The following is a 19,610-nucleotide window of genomic DNA, read 5'->3' as shown; positions in this document are numbered from 1 at the left end:
ATAACATTTTAATTTATTTCCTTCTTTTCTAAACCCTAATTAGAGACTATTTAACCACTTCTTGCAGTGGAGCTTCTGCTAAAAAAAATCTTGACCAATGTTTATAAAAGCATAAATGAAAAGAAACTATTTTTCCGACAATTTTGCCGATTAATGATCCGAACCTAATTGAAGACTTTTGACGCTATGACCTTTGTTGATTTATGCTGAGCTTCCAGATGGTGCAGTCTCTGCTTCTTTGTTACGTTGCTTCATACTTTAATTTATTTTAAATTTTTAATCCTTGTGTGTTAAGTCTTTTATGCCAAAAACAAAAACGAGTGTTATTAATTAACTTTTGAAAGCAATGATGAATAATTTAAAGGAAAGAAAACTAGAAAACAAAAGAATGCATGGATCGTGTTTGTGAGTGTGAGATGGTATATCCAAAGTGTTCCTACCCTAAAAGGGAAGGGACGTAAACATCATAAGGGAACCACCAACAGCACCTAACGAAACAACACAAGGGCCCTGTGACCAAGATGTCAAATGAATTTTGAGGACCGACATCTTTTAATAGATGTTTTCTTTTTAAAATGAACTCGAGTATTAAACATCCCATTACATATTTAAGAAAAAAGGATTATCTATGAGCTAAACCACAATATATTTGTACTTGATATACATTTTAATTTGATATTATTTTATTTAGTAAATATTGTTCGTGAAATAAAAATATGATTAAAGAAATTTATGTACTACTTTAGAATTTGTCTTATTTTACCCAATGAAATTTCATTTGTTTGTGGATGAAAATATAAAAACATTACACATTAAAAGAAATGAAATTATCATCCAATCTCAAATTAATAATCTAAATCAAACCCCAAGTTTCTTCTTATGGTCTGATCGTCTGATTAATTGGTTATATTCAAACTAAAACAAAGATTGAATCGAAATAATTAAGCATGGTGGGGTGAAGCTCAAGTGTTGTAAGCAAGAAGGGTATGTTTGTAATTTGAGTATCATGGAATGTGGCGATAATCTAGGGAGATGGAACCGGCTGATTGAGTTAGAGTGTTGACAGGGGCAAAGGGTCAAAAGGAAAATACCCAAATTACTTTGATTTGGGTCCAAGTGGGGACCTTATCACAAATTAAATTAGGACTCCTTCCATATTAGTAATTCCTTTTTCTTAAGCCACAATCAAAGGTTTGGGGAATTGGCACCCCAACTCAACTAACACTAATGTCATAAAATAAAAATAAAAAATTAAAAGCACGTTGATGGGGTTTGAGACTTTGAAAATTCTCATTTTGCTATTGCTGATTTTAATAATTTCTTTTATTAAAAAAAAAGAAATTAGTTTTTGTTTCAATGTATTAATCAATAAGTAATGTTCAAAATTAGTAAGTCATGGAGATGAATGAATTATATTGATATATGACTAATTTTTATAAAAAGAAAATTAGAATTATTATGTTTAGTAAAATTTCTTCTTCTAATCATATTCTTTTAAAAATATTTAAATTCAAAACATTACTTAATAAGATCATGTCACGAGTTGTTGATCGTCAAATAATATTATTTAAGTTTAAATTGATTGAATTATTAGATATTCATAACGTTTTCTTCAAAATTTTGACGTGAGAAACTATCTATTATTGAGAGTTTGGAATCCACCTAGGTTTTGAGACAACGTATAGTAGCTAAACATTTTTTCTTAAAGTAAAAAAATGATAAAGCAAAATAAAATTTTAAAATTTTTAGACCTAATAATAAGTTAACAACATATATTAGAGTTCAGTCAATTACTTGAATTGATCTTCTTCTTTTTTTTATCAAGTACTTGAATTGATCAAATGATATAATGTCGGTCTAAATGTATGAAAATTTATATTCTGATTCGCATGCATTATTGTTTTTATAATACTTTTTATTAATAAAAAGTACTTTAATCTTTTTTTGAGCTCAGCCCCTCCTAATTTTTTTTTTGTAACTAGTCAAAATAAAACCTTAATCTAAATTTTACCAAACACTTTTTCAACCATTTTCAACCTACTTGTAGTTGTTTGCCGATACCGCTGAATTATTCATTTGCAATCAAAAGATGTAAAATCTAAACCTTTTCAAACTGAAATGGTCGTTTCACTTCACATATCTGATCAACCCTTTTATATAATTACTATAGGATCACAATTTATTTTTTTTAATATATCATACATGGCCACATATGATATAACACATATCTAACATGATGCGTTTAATTTGAGTATAATACTCAAATTACACAAACAAAGGATATACACAGAGACTGGGCTTCCTGGTAGGTGAATCCACGTTTTCTGCGTAGATGCATGTATGCTAAATTTTATAAGACTCATTCCTCTATTCTTGAATGTTATACACCTAGTCTTAGAAATGGTTACAAATTAACCTAAAGCAGCTACCTTCAATTCAAAAGGTTTGTCCGAGAAAACTGTGAAAATTAAATTATTTTAATAAATAATTATATGTTTAATTAATTATAATTTATAAAATACATTTTTTGATTGGATAAGTTTGTTAAAAAATAAGATTATTGTGATATTTAATTTCGTTTAGATACAATCAAAAAATCAGTTTTTATGTAGTAAAATAGTTTTTGGTTCATTCTGGCCCCAAGATTTAACGCGACTACATTAGGCATGGCAACGGGGCGGGGCGGGGCGGGGCGGGTTTTACGTTCCCCGCCCCCGCCCCCGCAAATTTAAACCACCCCCGCACCCGCCCCCGATACCCGCCGGGGGTAAAATCTAGGTCCCCATCCTCGTCCCCGGCGGGGTTCGGGTTTCCCCGCCCCGTCCCCCGCCCCCGCTCCTATTTTTTTTCTTTTTTTTTTCTTCTTTTTTTCTTTTAAATAAATATGAATAATTTTAAAAAAATAAAAGAAAATAAAAATAATATAAATTTTTACATATAAATATTTTTAATTTTGGTTTATATATATATATATAAATAATTTTTTAATTATATTATTAAGCGGGGCGGGGGGCGGGGGGCGGGGTGGGTATTAACATCCCCGTCCCCGCCCCCGCCCCCGATTTTATCAATCGGGGAAAACCCGAACCCGAACCCGATAAACACGGGTTTTCCCCGTCCAAATCGGGGCGGGTTCAGGCGGGTACCCACGGGGACGGGTTAGATTGCCATGCCTAGACTACATACACAAGGCAGGATTCGAACTCCTGACCTTCCTTAAGCGTGGATCAACTCCTACCGCTGAACCACACGCTTGGGGTTGTAGTAAACTAGTTTTAAGAAAAAATTGTTGAAAACCAAACATAACTTTTAAATTTTTTTATCCATAAAAACAACTTATTTTTAGAGAAAAAAAAAACTTTTTATAACTTTCAACTTTTGTCCTAAATAACAAACTTATTTTACAAAAAGTTTGTTCTTTGTTTTATTAAAAAAAAAAAAAAACAGTTGCCGAAAAATAACTCTCCCAAACACACACAAACGAAGTCAGTGCCATTGTATCCGGTGTAGACATGGCAATCTAACCCGTCCCCGTGGGTACCCGCCCGAACCCGCCCCGATTTGGACGGGGAAAACCCGTGTTTATCGAGTTCGGGTTCGGGTTCGGGTTTTCCCCGATTGATAAAATCGGGGGCGGGGGGCGGGGACGGGGATGTTAATACCCACCCCGCCCCCGCATCCATACCCGCCCCCCCGCCCCCGCCCCGCTTAATAATATAATTAAAAAATTATTTTTATATATATATAAACCAAAATTAAAAATATTTATATGTAAAAATTTATATTATTTTTATTTTCTTTTATTTTTTTAAAATTATTCATATTTATTTAAAAGAAAAATAGAAGAAAAAAAAAAAGAAAAAAAATAGGAGCGAGGGCGGGGACGGGGCGGGGAAACCCGAATCCCGCCGGGGGCAAGGATGAGGACCTAGATTTTACCCCCGGCGGGTATCGGGGGCGGGGACGGGGGCGGTTTAAATTTGCGGGGGCGGGGGCGGGGAACGTAAAACCCGCCCCCGCCCCGTTGCCATGCCTAATCCGGTGTCTATGAGTTTTGTTAACAAAGTAAAAAAATACTAAAATAGTATCATGTACTTACTATATGTGAAGATAATAATAATTAATTAAAGTAATTTTTTCTACCGCAGCTTTCTTTTCATTGTGTTGCGTCAATTTGGTATGTTTGAATTGATAAAAAAAAATGGAATAAAAAATAAAATAACATGAAACATTTATTATTATTATTATTATTTGACTTATTTGAAATATTTTGGAATGAAATACTATTTGCTAAAATATTTTATTTCATTTAATATTTAATTTAATTTATAAATTAATAGAGAATTAATTCATTGGCACCGTGTAATTTAATCTCCAAATAAAATAAACTTTCTTTCACTTTATTTTAAATTAGTCAAGTAGCAATATAATAGTTGGATTTTAATTTATCTCATCAATTCATTTTTTTAATTTATCTCATCAGTTCGTACATATTCTATTTATTGCACACATATATATTCTATTTATTTCACCATGTTAGAAATGTGTTATATCATGTGACCCTATGGTATGATAAAAAAATTAAAAAAAAAAAGAAAAAAGTGTGACCCTATAGTAATATAAAAAAGGCTTGATCAGATGAGAAGTGAAACGACCATTTCAATTTGAAAAGGTTTAGATTTGTACATCTTTTGATTGCAAATGAATGATTCAGCGGTATCGGCAACAATTACAAGTTGGTCGGAAGTGGTTGGATTACCATTTTAATAGAGGTGTGATGAAAGATATTACTTTATTTATATAAAAATTAATATAGTAAAACAGAGTTATAACTCTTTATGTAAAAAAATTATGAGTTATATAAACTTATGTGTTTTAACAAATTTTTTTTAAAGCATTTTGATTATAAAGTGATTTGGATAACAAATACTCGTTTTAAGAATATTAACATCAAAGTTCACAAATTCAATTAGTTAAATAATATAACACTGAAATTTTTAAGTAATTGATTATTTTTATTGATTTAAATATTGTTATGATCGGTGATTTAATAGTTTAAAGACTTTAAGGATTTAAAATTCTTATGAATTTTAGCTGTTAGAAGTTATTTTGAGTTAAGATCAAGTTTGACCTATTAGGAGAAAGGGATAAGGTCTTTCTTTATAAGTGGACTTCATATGTTTATTCTCAAAGAAAGTTAGTGAGAGGAGATCTCGAAAGATAATTCTTCCTTCTTCTTCTGAGTTGACTAGAAAGTTTCCTAGAATCTTTCTCTAGAGTAGTTAAGTTGCGGAGTTGAGATTCAAAGCTGTAGGAGCCTAGAATCAAAGGCTCAGAGTCATTTCGTAGAGTTCTTAGAGAATTTCATTCTTCTTTCCTTTATCTCTGTTATGGGAGATTAAAAGGTAAAAGGAACTTATGGCTTGCTAATTTCATGTTCTTCATGTTGATTTCTTCTTCAATTCTTCTTGAATTGGTTGAGTTACTATTATTGATTTAAGTTGAATTTTTTGATCTTTGTGTTTTTGGGAGAGGTAAATTGATGTTTGATGAGTGCATGTTGAATTTAATGCTGAATATGAGTTGCTTATAATGTAAATATGTGATTTTTGGCATTGCATATGGCCTTAGGTTGTTGATTTTCATGTTTGAGCCAATTTCGTGAATTTGTCAAGTGCAAAATTTATCATTGCATTGGGCACAACTTCATGGCATCAAGTGTGATGCATGCTAGAAGCTCTCTACCTCAGTAATGCCAAACATGGGATTGGTAGTGCCATACATAAGTTAGAGGAGAACCTTATGACTTGGTCATGTTGGGCATGAATTAAAGGGCGTTGAGTGTGGATGCCCTTGGAACTTTCTAACTTGGTGACACTAGGTCCTAGTTAAGTGGTGCTAAGTGTGATCAAGGCAAAAACTCTCTACTTGAATGATGTTGGGTGGTAGTGTGGTGACACTAGGCATGAGTTAGGTAGAACCTCTCTGCCTGAATGAATTTGAATGTGGGTTTGGCCATGTTAGACGTGATTGACAAATGGGATCTTTATCTCATTCATGCCTAACATGGGTGGATTGGCATCAGGTGTGGGTAGGGATGGCAAATATACCCGTACCCGCGGGTAATACCCGAACCCGTCCCGACTTTGACGGGGAATACCCGGTTTGATCGGGTACGGGTACGGGTAAAACCCGATATATTAAATCGGGTACGGGTACGGGTATGTACTTACCTGCCCCGTACCCGTACCCGTACCTGTCCCCGTTTCCATTTTTAATTTAATACTCACTTTTAATTTAATTATATTAAAAAAAATTTAATATTTTTTTATGTGTGATTATTTATTATAATATGAGATAGAAAAATAACTTAATTATAATTATAATATAATAAAAAAATAATTTAAAAATATTATTTTTTTTACAAAAAATAAAAAATAAAAAAATTGACGGGTACGGGTATACCCGATACCCGACGGGGACGGGGATGGGGATGAAAACCACATACCCGGCGGGTACGAGGACGGGGACGGGGATGGATTTGACTCGCAGGGACGGGGACAAGTATCATAAAACCCGTACCTGCCTTGCCCCTTGCCATCCCTAGGTGTGGGCAAGCCAACGACTCTCTACCTCAATGACGTTGGGTGCGAGGAGAATGATGCCTGACTTGAGATACTAAATGAAAATGTGTTATTTATTTGGTTAAATGATTAACAAGTGGTGTATGAATGAAGTTATCTATATGTTGTATGTTGTTGTATGATTTTAGTTCATCAAATGTTGATCTAAGATGTTGTGTGTTGATATTTGAGTTGCCTAAAATTGTATGAAGTATAAGGTACACAGTATTGTGTTGAATTGTTTTGATTAACCTAGGACTCGAGGAGAGTAGTTGTTTTAAAAATATGAATATCTCATTGTGAGGATATAGTGTTGCGGTACTCTACGAGCCTAATTGTTCAAAAATCCTTCATGAGAAGTTGACTCCTGAAGTAAAGTGTTAGGTCTTCTCTAGGTCCAATTGATATAATATAGGAGATAGGTCGAGCAATACTACCTATAAGCGGCCAAATGTAGATTTTTATAGGGTCAAGTTGAGTCATATGTGTATACAATGTTTAAATCAAGTAAGTTACAAAATCGGGAGCCAAAATCCCTAACTAAGCATTGGAAATGGCATAATATTTGAAGGGTAATCAACAGGCTAATTTCATAATAGGCTTACTTATGCATGCTAAGACCGTGATAGGCTAACACCCAAGTTGTCCTAACCTTGATAAGAATACTAGACTTTTCTAGTTTAAGTGGCAAAATTTGAGAAATCATGTTGTGTTATGAATTTTTATCCAAATTTGTTGTTGATCTAGCAAGCCCAAAATATTGTGTTGCTAAGTCGGTTCGGTAAGGTCAAGCCACTTAAATTGCTTACCTATTATGTAAGAGACCTCTCAATTGAAATTTGTAACAATGCATTGTGTTGTTTTGTTGTTGTTAAGTTGTGGAGTTGATATGTGTTGGCATATTATGTTGTGAAGTTGTTATGTTGTGAAATAGTTTGTTGTGACTATGTTGACTACATGTTGTGTTGAAGAATTTAGTATTCATATGCTAAGTCGAAATGTTGTTATGTTGTACAGTCGAGTACCTAGATGAATTGTATTATGTAGTTTCTATGTTGATATTGATAGTATAGTTGTACTTTATGTCTATACTTGTTATGTTGTTTTTATAAGCTTACCCTTACATTTTTCCTTGTAGTTGAACTTCGATGATCATACTTTTTATGAAAGTAAGGCAGGATTAGACGAATGATTGTCAAGTTTTTAGGAGGCATGTTAGAAGATGGCGATGTTGCTTGAGCTGCCCTGGTATTTATATGCTAAGTCGAAATTTTGTTATGTTGTACAATCGAGTACCTTGATGAATTGTATTATGTAGTTTCTATGTTGTTATTGATAGTATAGTTGTACTTTATCTTTATACTTGTTATGTTGTTTTTGTAAGCTTACCCTTACATGTTTCCTTGTAGTTGAACTTCGATGATCATACTTGCTATGAGAGTAAGGCAGGATTAGACGAATGATTGTCAAGTTTTTGGGAGCCATGTTGGAAGATGGCGATGTTGCTTGAGCTACCCTGGTGTACTTGTTTGTTGTTGTTGCTTGATTAATAACTAAGATTTTTTGCTTTCAATTTGGGATTATTGTAGTTATGTATATATGTACATGATCTATGTTATAGTTCCATTAAGGAAAACTTATGTTTTATGTTATAGGATCTATATATTGTTGCATGTATATCCAAGAATTACTTGCATAGTAAACTTAGTTAGTTAGTTTTATGTTTTTTTGCTACTAGTTACAGAATTGTAAAGTGTAGGGAACTACTTGATCATTACACTTTTATAGTATAAGAGTCGGTCAAGTCTTTTTAACACTATATTAGGGTGATCTCATTATGTTTCAATTGTGATTGTTGTTATGTGTTGTGTTGTGTTGTGTTGTGTTATGTTGTTGAACAATGTTGATTATGGAATTATTGATCTTATTGTAGCATGGTTTCACCTCAATATGACTAGATAACTAGAGCCATGGTGATTATGGATGCGGCTATGCAACATCAAAATGCCAATTTTATTCGGATGGAAGCAAACTGAGTTGTATTTGAAGCAACTAGACTAGTGGTATCTCATAAGTGCAAAGACTTGGCTAAGTTTAGGAAGTGTAATCCTCCTCAAATCAAGTATGGGGTTGATCTAGAGGTGGCTAACCAATTGATCAATGATATAGGAAAAATTATTCTGGGTGACAAGATGCCTTGGGGAGGGGAAATTGACTTACGCAATCTACATGTTGATTGGTAAGGCTGAGTATTGGTAGAGGGATACCCAACAAATGTTGGAAACTAAAGGTGTTGTGGTGGACTAGGAATGCTTTAAGAGGATGTTTCTTGAGAAGTATTTTCATGACAGTGTAAAGTACACCAAGGAAGTGGAGTTTTTGAGGTTGCATCAAGGAAACATGACTATTATAGAGTATGCTATGAAGTTTGAGCACCTAGCCCAATTTTATTCCTAGGTCATTTCTTAGGCTTGGAGATGTAGAAAGTTTAGTGAGTTTGAGGCATGAGTTGAAGAGAGTGGGGGTACCTATGGACACAAAGTTTTCCACCTTAGTTGAGAAGGTGAGGACTATGGAGGTTAGAGGCTAGAAATAAGGTGATCAAGGGTCAGAAGGGACCACTTGGGTACGCTAAAAATAAAACACTTATTACTGACAGATTTTTTCCCACAGATGAGACCTCATGATAGACCTCCTCAATATCATGGGAGCTTTATTACAAGGAAACCTCCAATGCCTACATAGGGTGGAGCTCCAAGTGTCAAGTGCTATAGGTGTGGATGAGCTTTATCATAGATTATTTTCAGAAGGAGAACAATTGCTTCAAATACGGTAAAAAAATGTCATATTTCTAGAGACTGTTCATGAGGGACTAATTAGCCCAAGAGTACTTAGATAGTTGAGTGACTTATTGTAACGAGTCGAGTGTTTACTCTATCGAAAGTTGATGCTTCTACTTCCTCTAACTTGGTGAAGGGGAAGGGGAGAGCAGCTGGTAAGGATGTTGTAGTTCTATTTGATTATATATATATATATATATATATATATATATATCTGTTAATTATGTAAAGAGGCTAGGATTGGTCGTGAATTCTTTACATATGGACTATATCTTCTCTTACTTTTATTTCTGTGGTTACTTATGATATATGCTTAAGATATCCACTAGAGGTGTATGGTAGGAGTTCTAGGGTAAACTTGACTTGTTTTCCTATGATGGAGACAGACATGATCTTAGGTATGGCTTATTTATCTGTCAATCATATTCTTATAGATTGTGCTAGGAGACAATTAATTTTCCTGAAGGTTGAGAATGATGGGTTGTTAAATGCTAAGTAGGTGGATGATCTTCTTAAAGAGGGAGCTCAATATTCCATGTTGTTTTTTGCTTTGAGTATTGAGACTAAGAAGTTGATCAATATGATTAAAGTTTTTGAGACTTTCCAGAGGTGTTTTCTGATGAAATGTAAGGGTCGCCCCGTATAGGGAGGTGGAGTTTAGTATTAAATTGGTTCTAGGTGCAAGGAAAATGTGAATAGCTCCTTACGGAATGACTCCAACTGAGTTGGTTGAGCTAAAAAAATAAGTTGAGGATCTATTGGAAAAGTAGATGGTTAAGTCGAGTATGTCTCCATGTGGTGCTCCGGTATTATTGATAAAGAAGAAGGATGGTGTGGATCTAGGTTGTATGTAAAATGTAGACAATTAAACAAGTTGACTATCAAGAACAAATATCTATTACCTAGGATAAATAACTTGAATGGATCAGTTAAAAGGAACATTTGTGTTTTTCAAGATAGATTTGAGATCTAAATACTACCAAATAAGAGTGAAAGAGAGTGACATATCAAAGACTACTTTTGGGACTAGGTATGTTCATTGTGAGTGTGTTGGGATGTCCTTTGGTGTGACAAATGCCCTGACTATGTTCATGGAGTTTATGAACAAGATCTTTATACCTTTCTTGGATGGATTTGTGGTTGTGTTTATTGACGATATCCTTATCTATTTAGGATCTTTGGAGGAGCATAGGGAGCACTTAAGACTGGTGTTGGAGGTGTTGAGAGAGAAACAACTTTATGCTAAGTTGTGCAAGTGTGACTTTTGGCCCAATGAAGTGAAGTTTATAGGGCATGTGATTTCAGTTGAGGGAATTTCTGTGGATCTGACTAAGGTAGAGATGGTATTGCAATGGTAGTGTCCATAGACAACTTTTGAGATCAAGAGTTTTGTTGGGTTGACAAGTTACTATAGGAGATTCATAGAAGGCTTCTCCAAAATATTAATGTCTTTGACTCGATTGACTACAAATGGTCAACCTTTAATTTGGACAGATGCCTATGAGGATTTTTTTTGGAGTTGAAAAGAAAGTTGACTAATTTTAGTAGTTCTTGACCCTGGTGAACCATTTGATGTGTATTGTGATGCTTTTCACCAAGGGTCAGGATGTGTGTTGATACACAATAGGAAAGTGGTGGCTTGTGCTTCAAGACAACTAAAGGTTGATGAGAAGAATCATCTCACTCATGATTTGGAGCTAGTAGTTGTGGTGTTTTCCATGAAGATTTGGAGACACTATTTGTATGGGGTCAAGTTCAGTGTCTTTAGTGATCACAAAAGTCTAAAATGCATGTTTGATTAGAACAAGTTGAACATGAAACAAATGAGGTGGATGGAGTTTTTTTAAAGATTATGATGTTTAGTTGATGTATCATCCTAGAAAAGCCCATGTGGTGGTGGATGCTGAGTAAGAAATCCATCCATATGTCTTCTTTGATGGTCAAAGAGTTGGAGGTGGTTGAAAAATTCAAAGATTTGAATCTTCGTGTAGAGTTAGCCATGGATCATATTAGTTATAGGATAACTATCATAACTAATGAATTCTTGGAATATGTGAAGGACAAACATAGACGAGGCCCATAATTATTGACAAATTGAGGGTTGTTGGGAACTAAGAAGGTTATGGGATTTGAATTGAATTTTGAGGTTTAAAGGTAGAATTTGCCTAGCTTAAGATTTTAAGTTGAGAAGGATGATATTGGAAGAAGGCCATGAAAGTAGACTTTTTGGTGGTCTAGTATGAAGAGGGAGGTGGTTGAGTTTGTTGGGACTTGTCTGACTTGCTAGAAAGCCAAGGTGGAGCATTAGAAGCTAGGTGGCTTACTTCAGATGATAGAGATTCTATAGTGGAATTAGGATAACATCACTATGGATTTTATTGTGGAGTTTCGTAGATTTGCTAGGAACAATAATGTTATCTAGGCGATTGTTTATAGGTTGATAAAGTATGTTCATTTCCTACCTGTTAACATAAAATGGCCTTTAGAGAAGTTGACACAGTTGTACATTGATTGCATGAAATGCTATCCAATATTTATTATCTCAAATAGAAATCCAAGGTTCACTTTTAGGTTTTGGTGGAGTCTATACCAAGCCCTGGGGACAAAGTTGCGATTGAGTTCTACTTATCATCCTTAGACAGATAGTGAGTCAAAGAGGACTATCTAGTCTTTGAAGGATTTGGTGAGGACTTATGTGTTGGATCGTTTGGGGAGTTGAGAAGAGGTATTGCCATTGATGGAGTTTATGTACAATAATAGTTTTCATATTAGTATTAGGATGACACCATTTGAGGCTTTGAATGGTAGAAGATGTAGAACTCCCCTATGTTGGTACAAGAATTGCTTGCAGGGTAATCTTAGTTAACTAGTTTTATGTTTCTCAATGCTAGTTATTGAATTGTAAAGTGTTGGAACCTGCCAGGTCATTACAAATAATGTGTAAGTTATCAACTCCTATATATTAAATACAAACTTTCATTTTAGAAATCGATTAATAAACAACACTTACCAATCTTTCATTTCATAACTATCAAGGTACCTCTAGAAACTCTAAGACTCCTTTTTTAACTTAATATAAACAACTAAGAGAGTCTAAAGTGCTCAAAGAAATTAAATTCGTTTGGAGTTTAGGCACATACTTCACATCAATTAATGTTCTCACAATACCATCAACCATTTTAATATGTGTAATACCTTTACTAACTATACTACAAGCACTATTGTTCTCCACTAGAATTTTTCCATTGCCAATCTCTTTGTATGTGACAAACCAATCTTTTTTAGACGTCATGTGAAAGGTACATGTCAAATCAAGAATCCAATCATCATCATTTACATTAGATGAGACAAAGAGAACATTTCCACCATCCGATTCTTTTGAGGCCACAAATGTTCCACTATATTTTGAAGTACTTGCTCTATCTTTCTTGAGCCCTATACAATTTCTCTTCTAGTTCCCTTCTCTCTAATAATTATGACATCTATTATTGTTCTTCTTATTTTTTTTTTTGCGTGATTTTGATCGTCTCCTTTGGAAACGCTTCATCCTTTCTTTTATTCTTCCTCTTGTCATCAGACCTCACCTGAATTGGTCCTGCTATATGAATTAATAATATTTATTTTCAATTCCCAAGATTGTAAGGTTGTTTTAATTAACATCCTCCATTGAAATTATTATATCTATAAAATTTTCATAAGCTTTTGGAAAAGAACTGAGGAGAAGAATGACTTAGTCCCCGTCATCAACCGCAACATCAATACTATTTTAAACTAAGAATAACTTGGTTGAAATTATCAATATGTTTGTGAATGGACTCACCTTCATGTATTTGCTTGGTATATAACTATTTCTTCAAGCAGAGTACCGAAAAATTTGTCATATACCAACTTTCAAGCTTTGCCCAAAGCTTATTGGTAGTCTTTTCTTCTAAGACCTCCTAAAATTTGATCACTTAACAATAACAATATTTCGCTATGTTCCTTTTTCATTATTGCATTCTTTTATGCAAATGTAAGACTAGTTGGTAACTTTGCCTCTCTTTCGAACGCCAACTCACATTCTTGTTGCACGAGGAGAGCAAGCATTTTCATCCACCTTATATTGAAGTTATTTTTGCCCGTGAATTTCTCAACGTCAAACTTCGCACATGTCATAGATCTAATACTAGTTTTTTATGATAAAATTGTATTTGACATAGAAATATAATTATATAAAAGATAGTTGATACTAAGAAGAATCTCTACGATTAAGAAAAGAAAAAAATTACAAAAAAGAATTTTCAATAAATTCTTTATCTCTCACAATGCTCTATAAGAATTAAATCATATTACTTTCACTCTTTTGCTTGAATATGAATTATTACAAATCTATACTTATTTATATTAAAATACAAACAACACAAGTCTCCAATTATACATGGTTAATATTAACTAAATCATCAATTCAATAAATAAATTATAACTATTTACTAAATATGAAGATGACATTCAAGTCATTCGTAACTCTAACATTGAAGAAATCTTAATTTTTATCATATGCCATTGATACTCAAAACAAAAGAATTAATACAACTTTTTACAATTGAAAGAAATATCAATGTAGCTAGGATATTGAGAGACCGCTAAAGAAAAGCTTATATATATTTTCTATATATATAGAAAAAAAACAAGGCTTGCATAAAAAGATTAAGACATTATGGTTAGTGAAACCTTGACATATGAACCTTCATTTCCTTGCACAATATCTCCAATTCCTTTACTCGCCATTCCATTCTCTCAAGTTTTTGTCTCATATCTTCTTTCTCTTCCAAGAAGCTATCAGTCTTGTCATAGTACAAAATGATTTGGGAAGGGTTCACGATTTCACTTTCATCACTTGATGGAATGTTCGTTTGTTGAGAAATAAGAGCTTGCATTGAAATAGTTGGAGGTATTTTGGGGTTCTTTGCAAGATCTTTACAAACTTCAAAGCTGAGTTTGTTGAAATTAAGACATCTACACAATCTTGACCTCTCCTCTGATGCGAGCATCGGATGAGACTGTAATTCATCATTTATTAGTTTTAGAAATTAGAGAATTTTATATAGTCTTGAGAGTTGAAACATTACGGTATGGAAAAGTAGAATAACCTTGCTAAGTTGTTATGTAACATATCGGAAACAAGAGATAAATAGTAGTGTTACTTATTCATGATCAAAACGAGGGAGAACATAGAAACAAATTGAAAATAAGATGACATTTTTATAATTATTAATAATATCAAAAAGGAATAGAGAACATAACATTCTTTAAAGATACTTCTTCTAATATATTTATATTATTAATTAAAATTTATTAAAAATTATAAAATCATGGATAATATATAAATTTTGTAATTTTGTATGATTTTTAATAAATTTATATTAATAATAAAAGAATGTTTAAAAACGTATGTTAGAGTACGAGGTAATAATAATAATAATAATAATAATAATAATAATAATAATAATAATAATAATAACTTTTAGAAGAAGAAAAAAAACCTAAATTCGAGAACAAGCATTTTTATTATCTACATCAAATTTCAACAATCTAACCATTGAATTAAAAATTCTTAATCCATAAATTAAATATGCAAAGTTTTAAAATATTTGAAAACTATTTAATACACTTTTTTATTAATTCAAATTGATGGATAATTATTAAAGTATTTTATATGTTAATTTGAATTAATGAAATGGAGTATCAAATAATTTTCAGATTCTTTAAAATTTTGCAAACTTGATCTATGCATTAAAAATAATTAACCAAATTTTTTGAGGCAACCTAGAATAGACAACTTCATTGTGTAGAATGAGTTTTGAATTTAAAAGTTGTGTGGATCGTAAGTAAGTCTTGATAGACTTACTCCATTCAATAACTCATGTTCTACGTCAAATTTCAACAATTCAACCCTTAATTTAAAAGTTCTTAATGCATAGGTCAATTTTACAAAATTAAAATTTTTTTAAAAATTATTTGATACTTCATTTCAATAATTCAAATCAACATATAAAATGCTTTTATGATTATCAGTTAATTTAATTTAACGAAACAAAGTATAATAAAATGATTTTCAATTTTTTTTTAAATTTATAAACTTGATTTATGCATTACGAACTTTAAACTTAGTAGTTGGATCATTGAAATTTGATGTAGAACATGAGTTATTGAGTAAAGTAAGTCTAAGTAGACTTACTTTTAGAGTAAACAGATCTTTCCTTACTTTCTTTCTTTCTGTCTCTCTCTCTCTTTATCTTTCTATCTTTCTATATATATATATATATATATATATATATATATATATATATATATATATATATGTATACATATGAGGAGGAATTCACTTACTCCAATCAATGATCCAACCACTCAATTTAAAGTTCTTAATACATAAATTAAGTTTACAAAATTTTAGAAATTTGAAAACTATTTGATACTCTGTTTCATTAATTTAAAATGTTTTTATTGTTATTCATCAATTTGAATTAATAAAGTGAAGTATCAAATAGTTTTCAAATTTTTAAAAAAATTGCATACTTGATCTATGCATTTAAAACTTTTAATTTAATAGTTGAATTGTTAAAATTTGATGTAGAATACAAATTATTAAGTGGAGCAAGTCTAAATAGACTTACACTTGGAGTAAGTAAATCTCTCTCTCTCCCTCTTTATATATATATGAGGAGAGTTCAAACGACACCGGTGTAACTTTTATTAAGTGTTACACTGCTCAATAACTTTATATTAAATGTGAATTTTGAAAATTCAACCGTTAGATTGAAAGTTCATATCTCTTAGATCATATATATCAAATTTTGTTAAAATTGAATAACAACTTGAAGGTAATCAAAGTGTTCATATTTTAGTATATTTTGAAATGTATATATTACGTCAATTTTGTTTTATGAGAATGAAGTATCGAATCATCTTAGATTAATATAAAATTTGATATATATGATCCAAGACATATGAACTTTCAATCTAACGGTTGAATTTTCAAAATTCACATTTAATATAAAGTTATTGAGCGGTGTAACACTTAGTAAAAGTTACACCGTTGTTGTTTGAACCCTCATATATATATATATATATATATATGGAGCATATCAAGTGAGAGAGAATTTATTATAAGAGATGAGAGGGTTAAAATATAACCCTTAAATTAATTTCCTCTCACTTGATTAATCTAAGGGTTATATTTTAACTCTCTCATCTCTCATAATAAATTCTCTCTCACTTGATATGCTCCCTATATATATATATATATATATATATATATATATATATATATATATATATATATATATATATATATATATATATATAAGGAGAGTTATAATAACATCAGTGTAACTTTTATTAAGTATTATACTGCTTAATAACTTTATATTAAATGTGGATTTTGTAAATCCAACCGTTAGATTGAAAGTTCGTATCACTTTATATGTTTATATCAAAATTTATTAAAATTGAACAACAACTTGAAAGTAATCAAAATGTTTATATTTTAGTATATTTTGACATGTATATATTATATCAATTTTGTTTTATAAGAATAAAGTATTAAATTATCTTGGATTAATATAAAATTTTATATAAATGATCTAAGAGTAAAAAACTTTCAATCTAACGGTTGAATTTACAAAATTCACATTTAATATAAAGTTATTGAGCAGTGTAATACTTAGTAAAAGTTACACCGATATTATTATAACCCTCATATCTCTCTCTCTCTCTCTCTCTCTCTCTCTCTCTCTATATATATATATATATATATATATATATATATATATATATATATATATATATATATATCGTTTTCAGGTGGCAAAGATCCCTTACCTTCTGATCGGGGCACTTTATTTTGGTTGTATTTTAGAAATTTCACAATTCTTATGTTTCTTTAGAAAGATAACAATGCGTAACAGCTGCAATAAGGGTATGTGAGGTTCACCTGAAGATAGATGTCAATGGCTCTGTACACCCCATCAAAGCAATCCCTTGCACAATCAGGCAAACATTCTGCAACTGCAAGAAACTTAGTGACCTTGAGGTTCTGATCAGGGGATATCTCTATCAAATACTTATCAACTAATCTACCAACTTTTTTCAACCTCTGCACACACACCTCATTAGAGCCATTTATATCAACAAATTGCTTAATCAACCTTATCACAAAAGTTACATCATAGTAAAGTTTCATATGATGTCCTAAGACTAGTAGATCATCCAAAGTTGCTTGCTCAAGCACCCCACCAATCAATTTCTCAATTTCAATTCTGCAATCTCTACTCAACCCAAACCTTGATACAATCCTTAATACCCAAAATAGCCCTCTACAAGAAAAACTCTTGTTACCAATAGATATGACCCCATAAACGGCTGTTTCTGCAAGACCAGCATACTCAACACTGTTTTTGCAGTTAATCTCTTTTGTTAGAGTCACTATTTTCAGATACTGAAGCAGAAACCTTGTGAGAATTAAGTTGTTGTTGTCTGTTCTGTATGCTCCAATAGTCTGTAGAATCTTCTCAATTATCTTTGGTGGTAAAGTAGTCAAATCCTCAAACCACCATGCTTTATTTGGCAAAGTTGACTTCACAGTTTTGGGAGTAAGTTGTGTTGAACAAGAAAATCTCTTGGCAGAATTGCTCTCAGGAGATGATGGGGATGATGGAGATGAGGAGGTGAAGAGGTTTACCTCTGAATTTTGATCCATTTTTGCAACGATTGCAGCAATAATCTTCTCTAACAGACCATAGCTATCAGCATATGTATAAAGTAGGTCACAATTCTTGAGGCTTGCAACTATTTCATTCCATGTCCAGCAACGGATTCCCTTAAGAAAGGTTTTTGTTTGTTGCAAAAGATTGTTGCTGAAGACCTCTTCACTCATTCCAAGATAAATGGCACAACAATGGAGAATTAGCACATTGTATACAGTGATGGGGATTTTGCCATGGTTGTAACAGAATCTTGAAACCAGTTCAAACCCTTCTGGCCCTCCAGGGAAATCATTGATTTCAATGCTCAAGGTTTTGCTGTGACACATTCTATTTTCTTGGTTCAAGATCTTCTTCATTCTGCCACAGTATTTTGATATGAACTTCTGCAAAATAAATGAACTAGACTGATTCACCTCATGAGAGATTGGTTTTCTCATCATTTTTCTTTGAATCTAACAGTGTTGAAGAAAAAATAAGAAAAGAAAACACTAATGAGTTCCTGGAATACCTTGTCCAAAAGGAACATTTCCTCATTGTTAATGCGGATTTGCAAGTCACTGTGCTTCAGCATAGCTGCTACTTCTGCATTGAGCAAAAACAGATGAAATTGTATTTTGGAGAAAATGGAAATGATTGTATATATATTTTAATATTTTACAATTTTTATATATATATATATATATTTTTTGGTCAGGTTATATGAAAATCTTACCCAATCCTCTTGACCAATGTGGTGCTTCATTGTTTTTATATGGAAGTGTGTTTCATCTTCATCTCACATATCAACCAATCAAATTATGAACAAGGTTCCGACTACAATCACCCAATACTAAGTTACCTATCTAACAATTATTTTGACCCCCAATTTGTTTCTTGTGAATATAATATTTTTGTTAATTTTATATTATATAGTCATGCATCTCTACCGTGCGTCCACAGTTTCAATAATATGGTGTTATGGTTTTGGCTATTTCAAGATAGATTCCATGTACGTATGACAAGTTCTGAAGCATTTGCAAATTAACTTTTGACGCAGGGAGTGTGTGTGTGGCAAAATTGTCCTCTTGTTTGAACAAGTTGTCCTATATCGTAAAATAAGATAGATTTTAAAACAACGTGACAATGATTTTTTGCTGGCTATTGAAAACTAAATGCTGGTGCAACGAATGGCGATGGAGCATGCCAGGGATTGTCTGACAGGTCAATAAGTGTAACCCAAAGATTTTTTTGTCTCTAATAATTTTCAGTTGTCACATTGATTCAACTATTTGTATTTTTTTTTATTTAAGAAGTTTAATTGAATTGAGTTTAAGCTGTCCATTTTTTTTATTAAGAAAGTTTAACTGAATTGAGTTTTAAGATTTATGAGGGGTAAAGCAGATTGGATACATTGAAAATTA

General features: G+C 32.1%; 1 protein-coding gene across 1 annotated transcript; it reads right to left on the bottom strand.

Annotated features, from left to right (window-relative positions):
* Positions 1 to 13,929: 13,929 nt before the first annotated feature.
* On the bottom strand, positions 13,930 to 19,304 carry LOC109800293 (BTB/POZ domain-containing protein At1g50280). The gene is made up of 4 exons (XM_020361085.3): positions 18,923 to 19,304; positions 18,719 to 18,792; positions 17,439 to 18,593; positions 13,930 to 14,502 (listed from the first exon to the last, which is right to left on the bottom strand). The coding sequence occupies exons 2-4, from the start codon at positions 18,779 to 18,781 to the stop codon at positions 14,164 to 14,166; spliced, it is 1,557 nt and encodes a 518-aa protein (XP_020216674.2). The 5' UTR covers positions 18,782 to 18,792; positions 18,923 to 19,304; the 3' UTR covers positions 13,930 to 14,163.
* Positions 19,305 to 19,610: the final 306 nt, after the last annotated feature.

Source organism: Cajanus cajan, chromosome 11 (assembly GCF_000230855.2).
Source record: "Cajanus cajan strain Asha chromosome 11, NIPB_CcT2T_4, whole genome shotgun sequence".
Taxonomy (NCBI): Eukaryota; Viridiplantae; Streptophyta; class Magnoliopsida; order Fabales; family Fabaceae; genus Cajanus; species Cajanus cajan.
The sequence above is the reverse complement of the archived record's forward strand: the minus strand, read 5'-3'. Positions and strand labels throughout refer to the sequence as shown.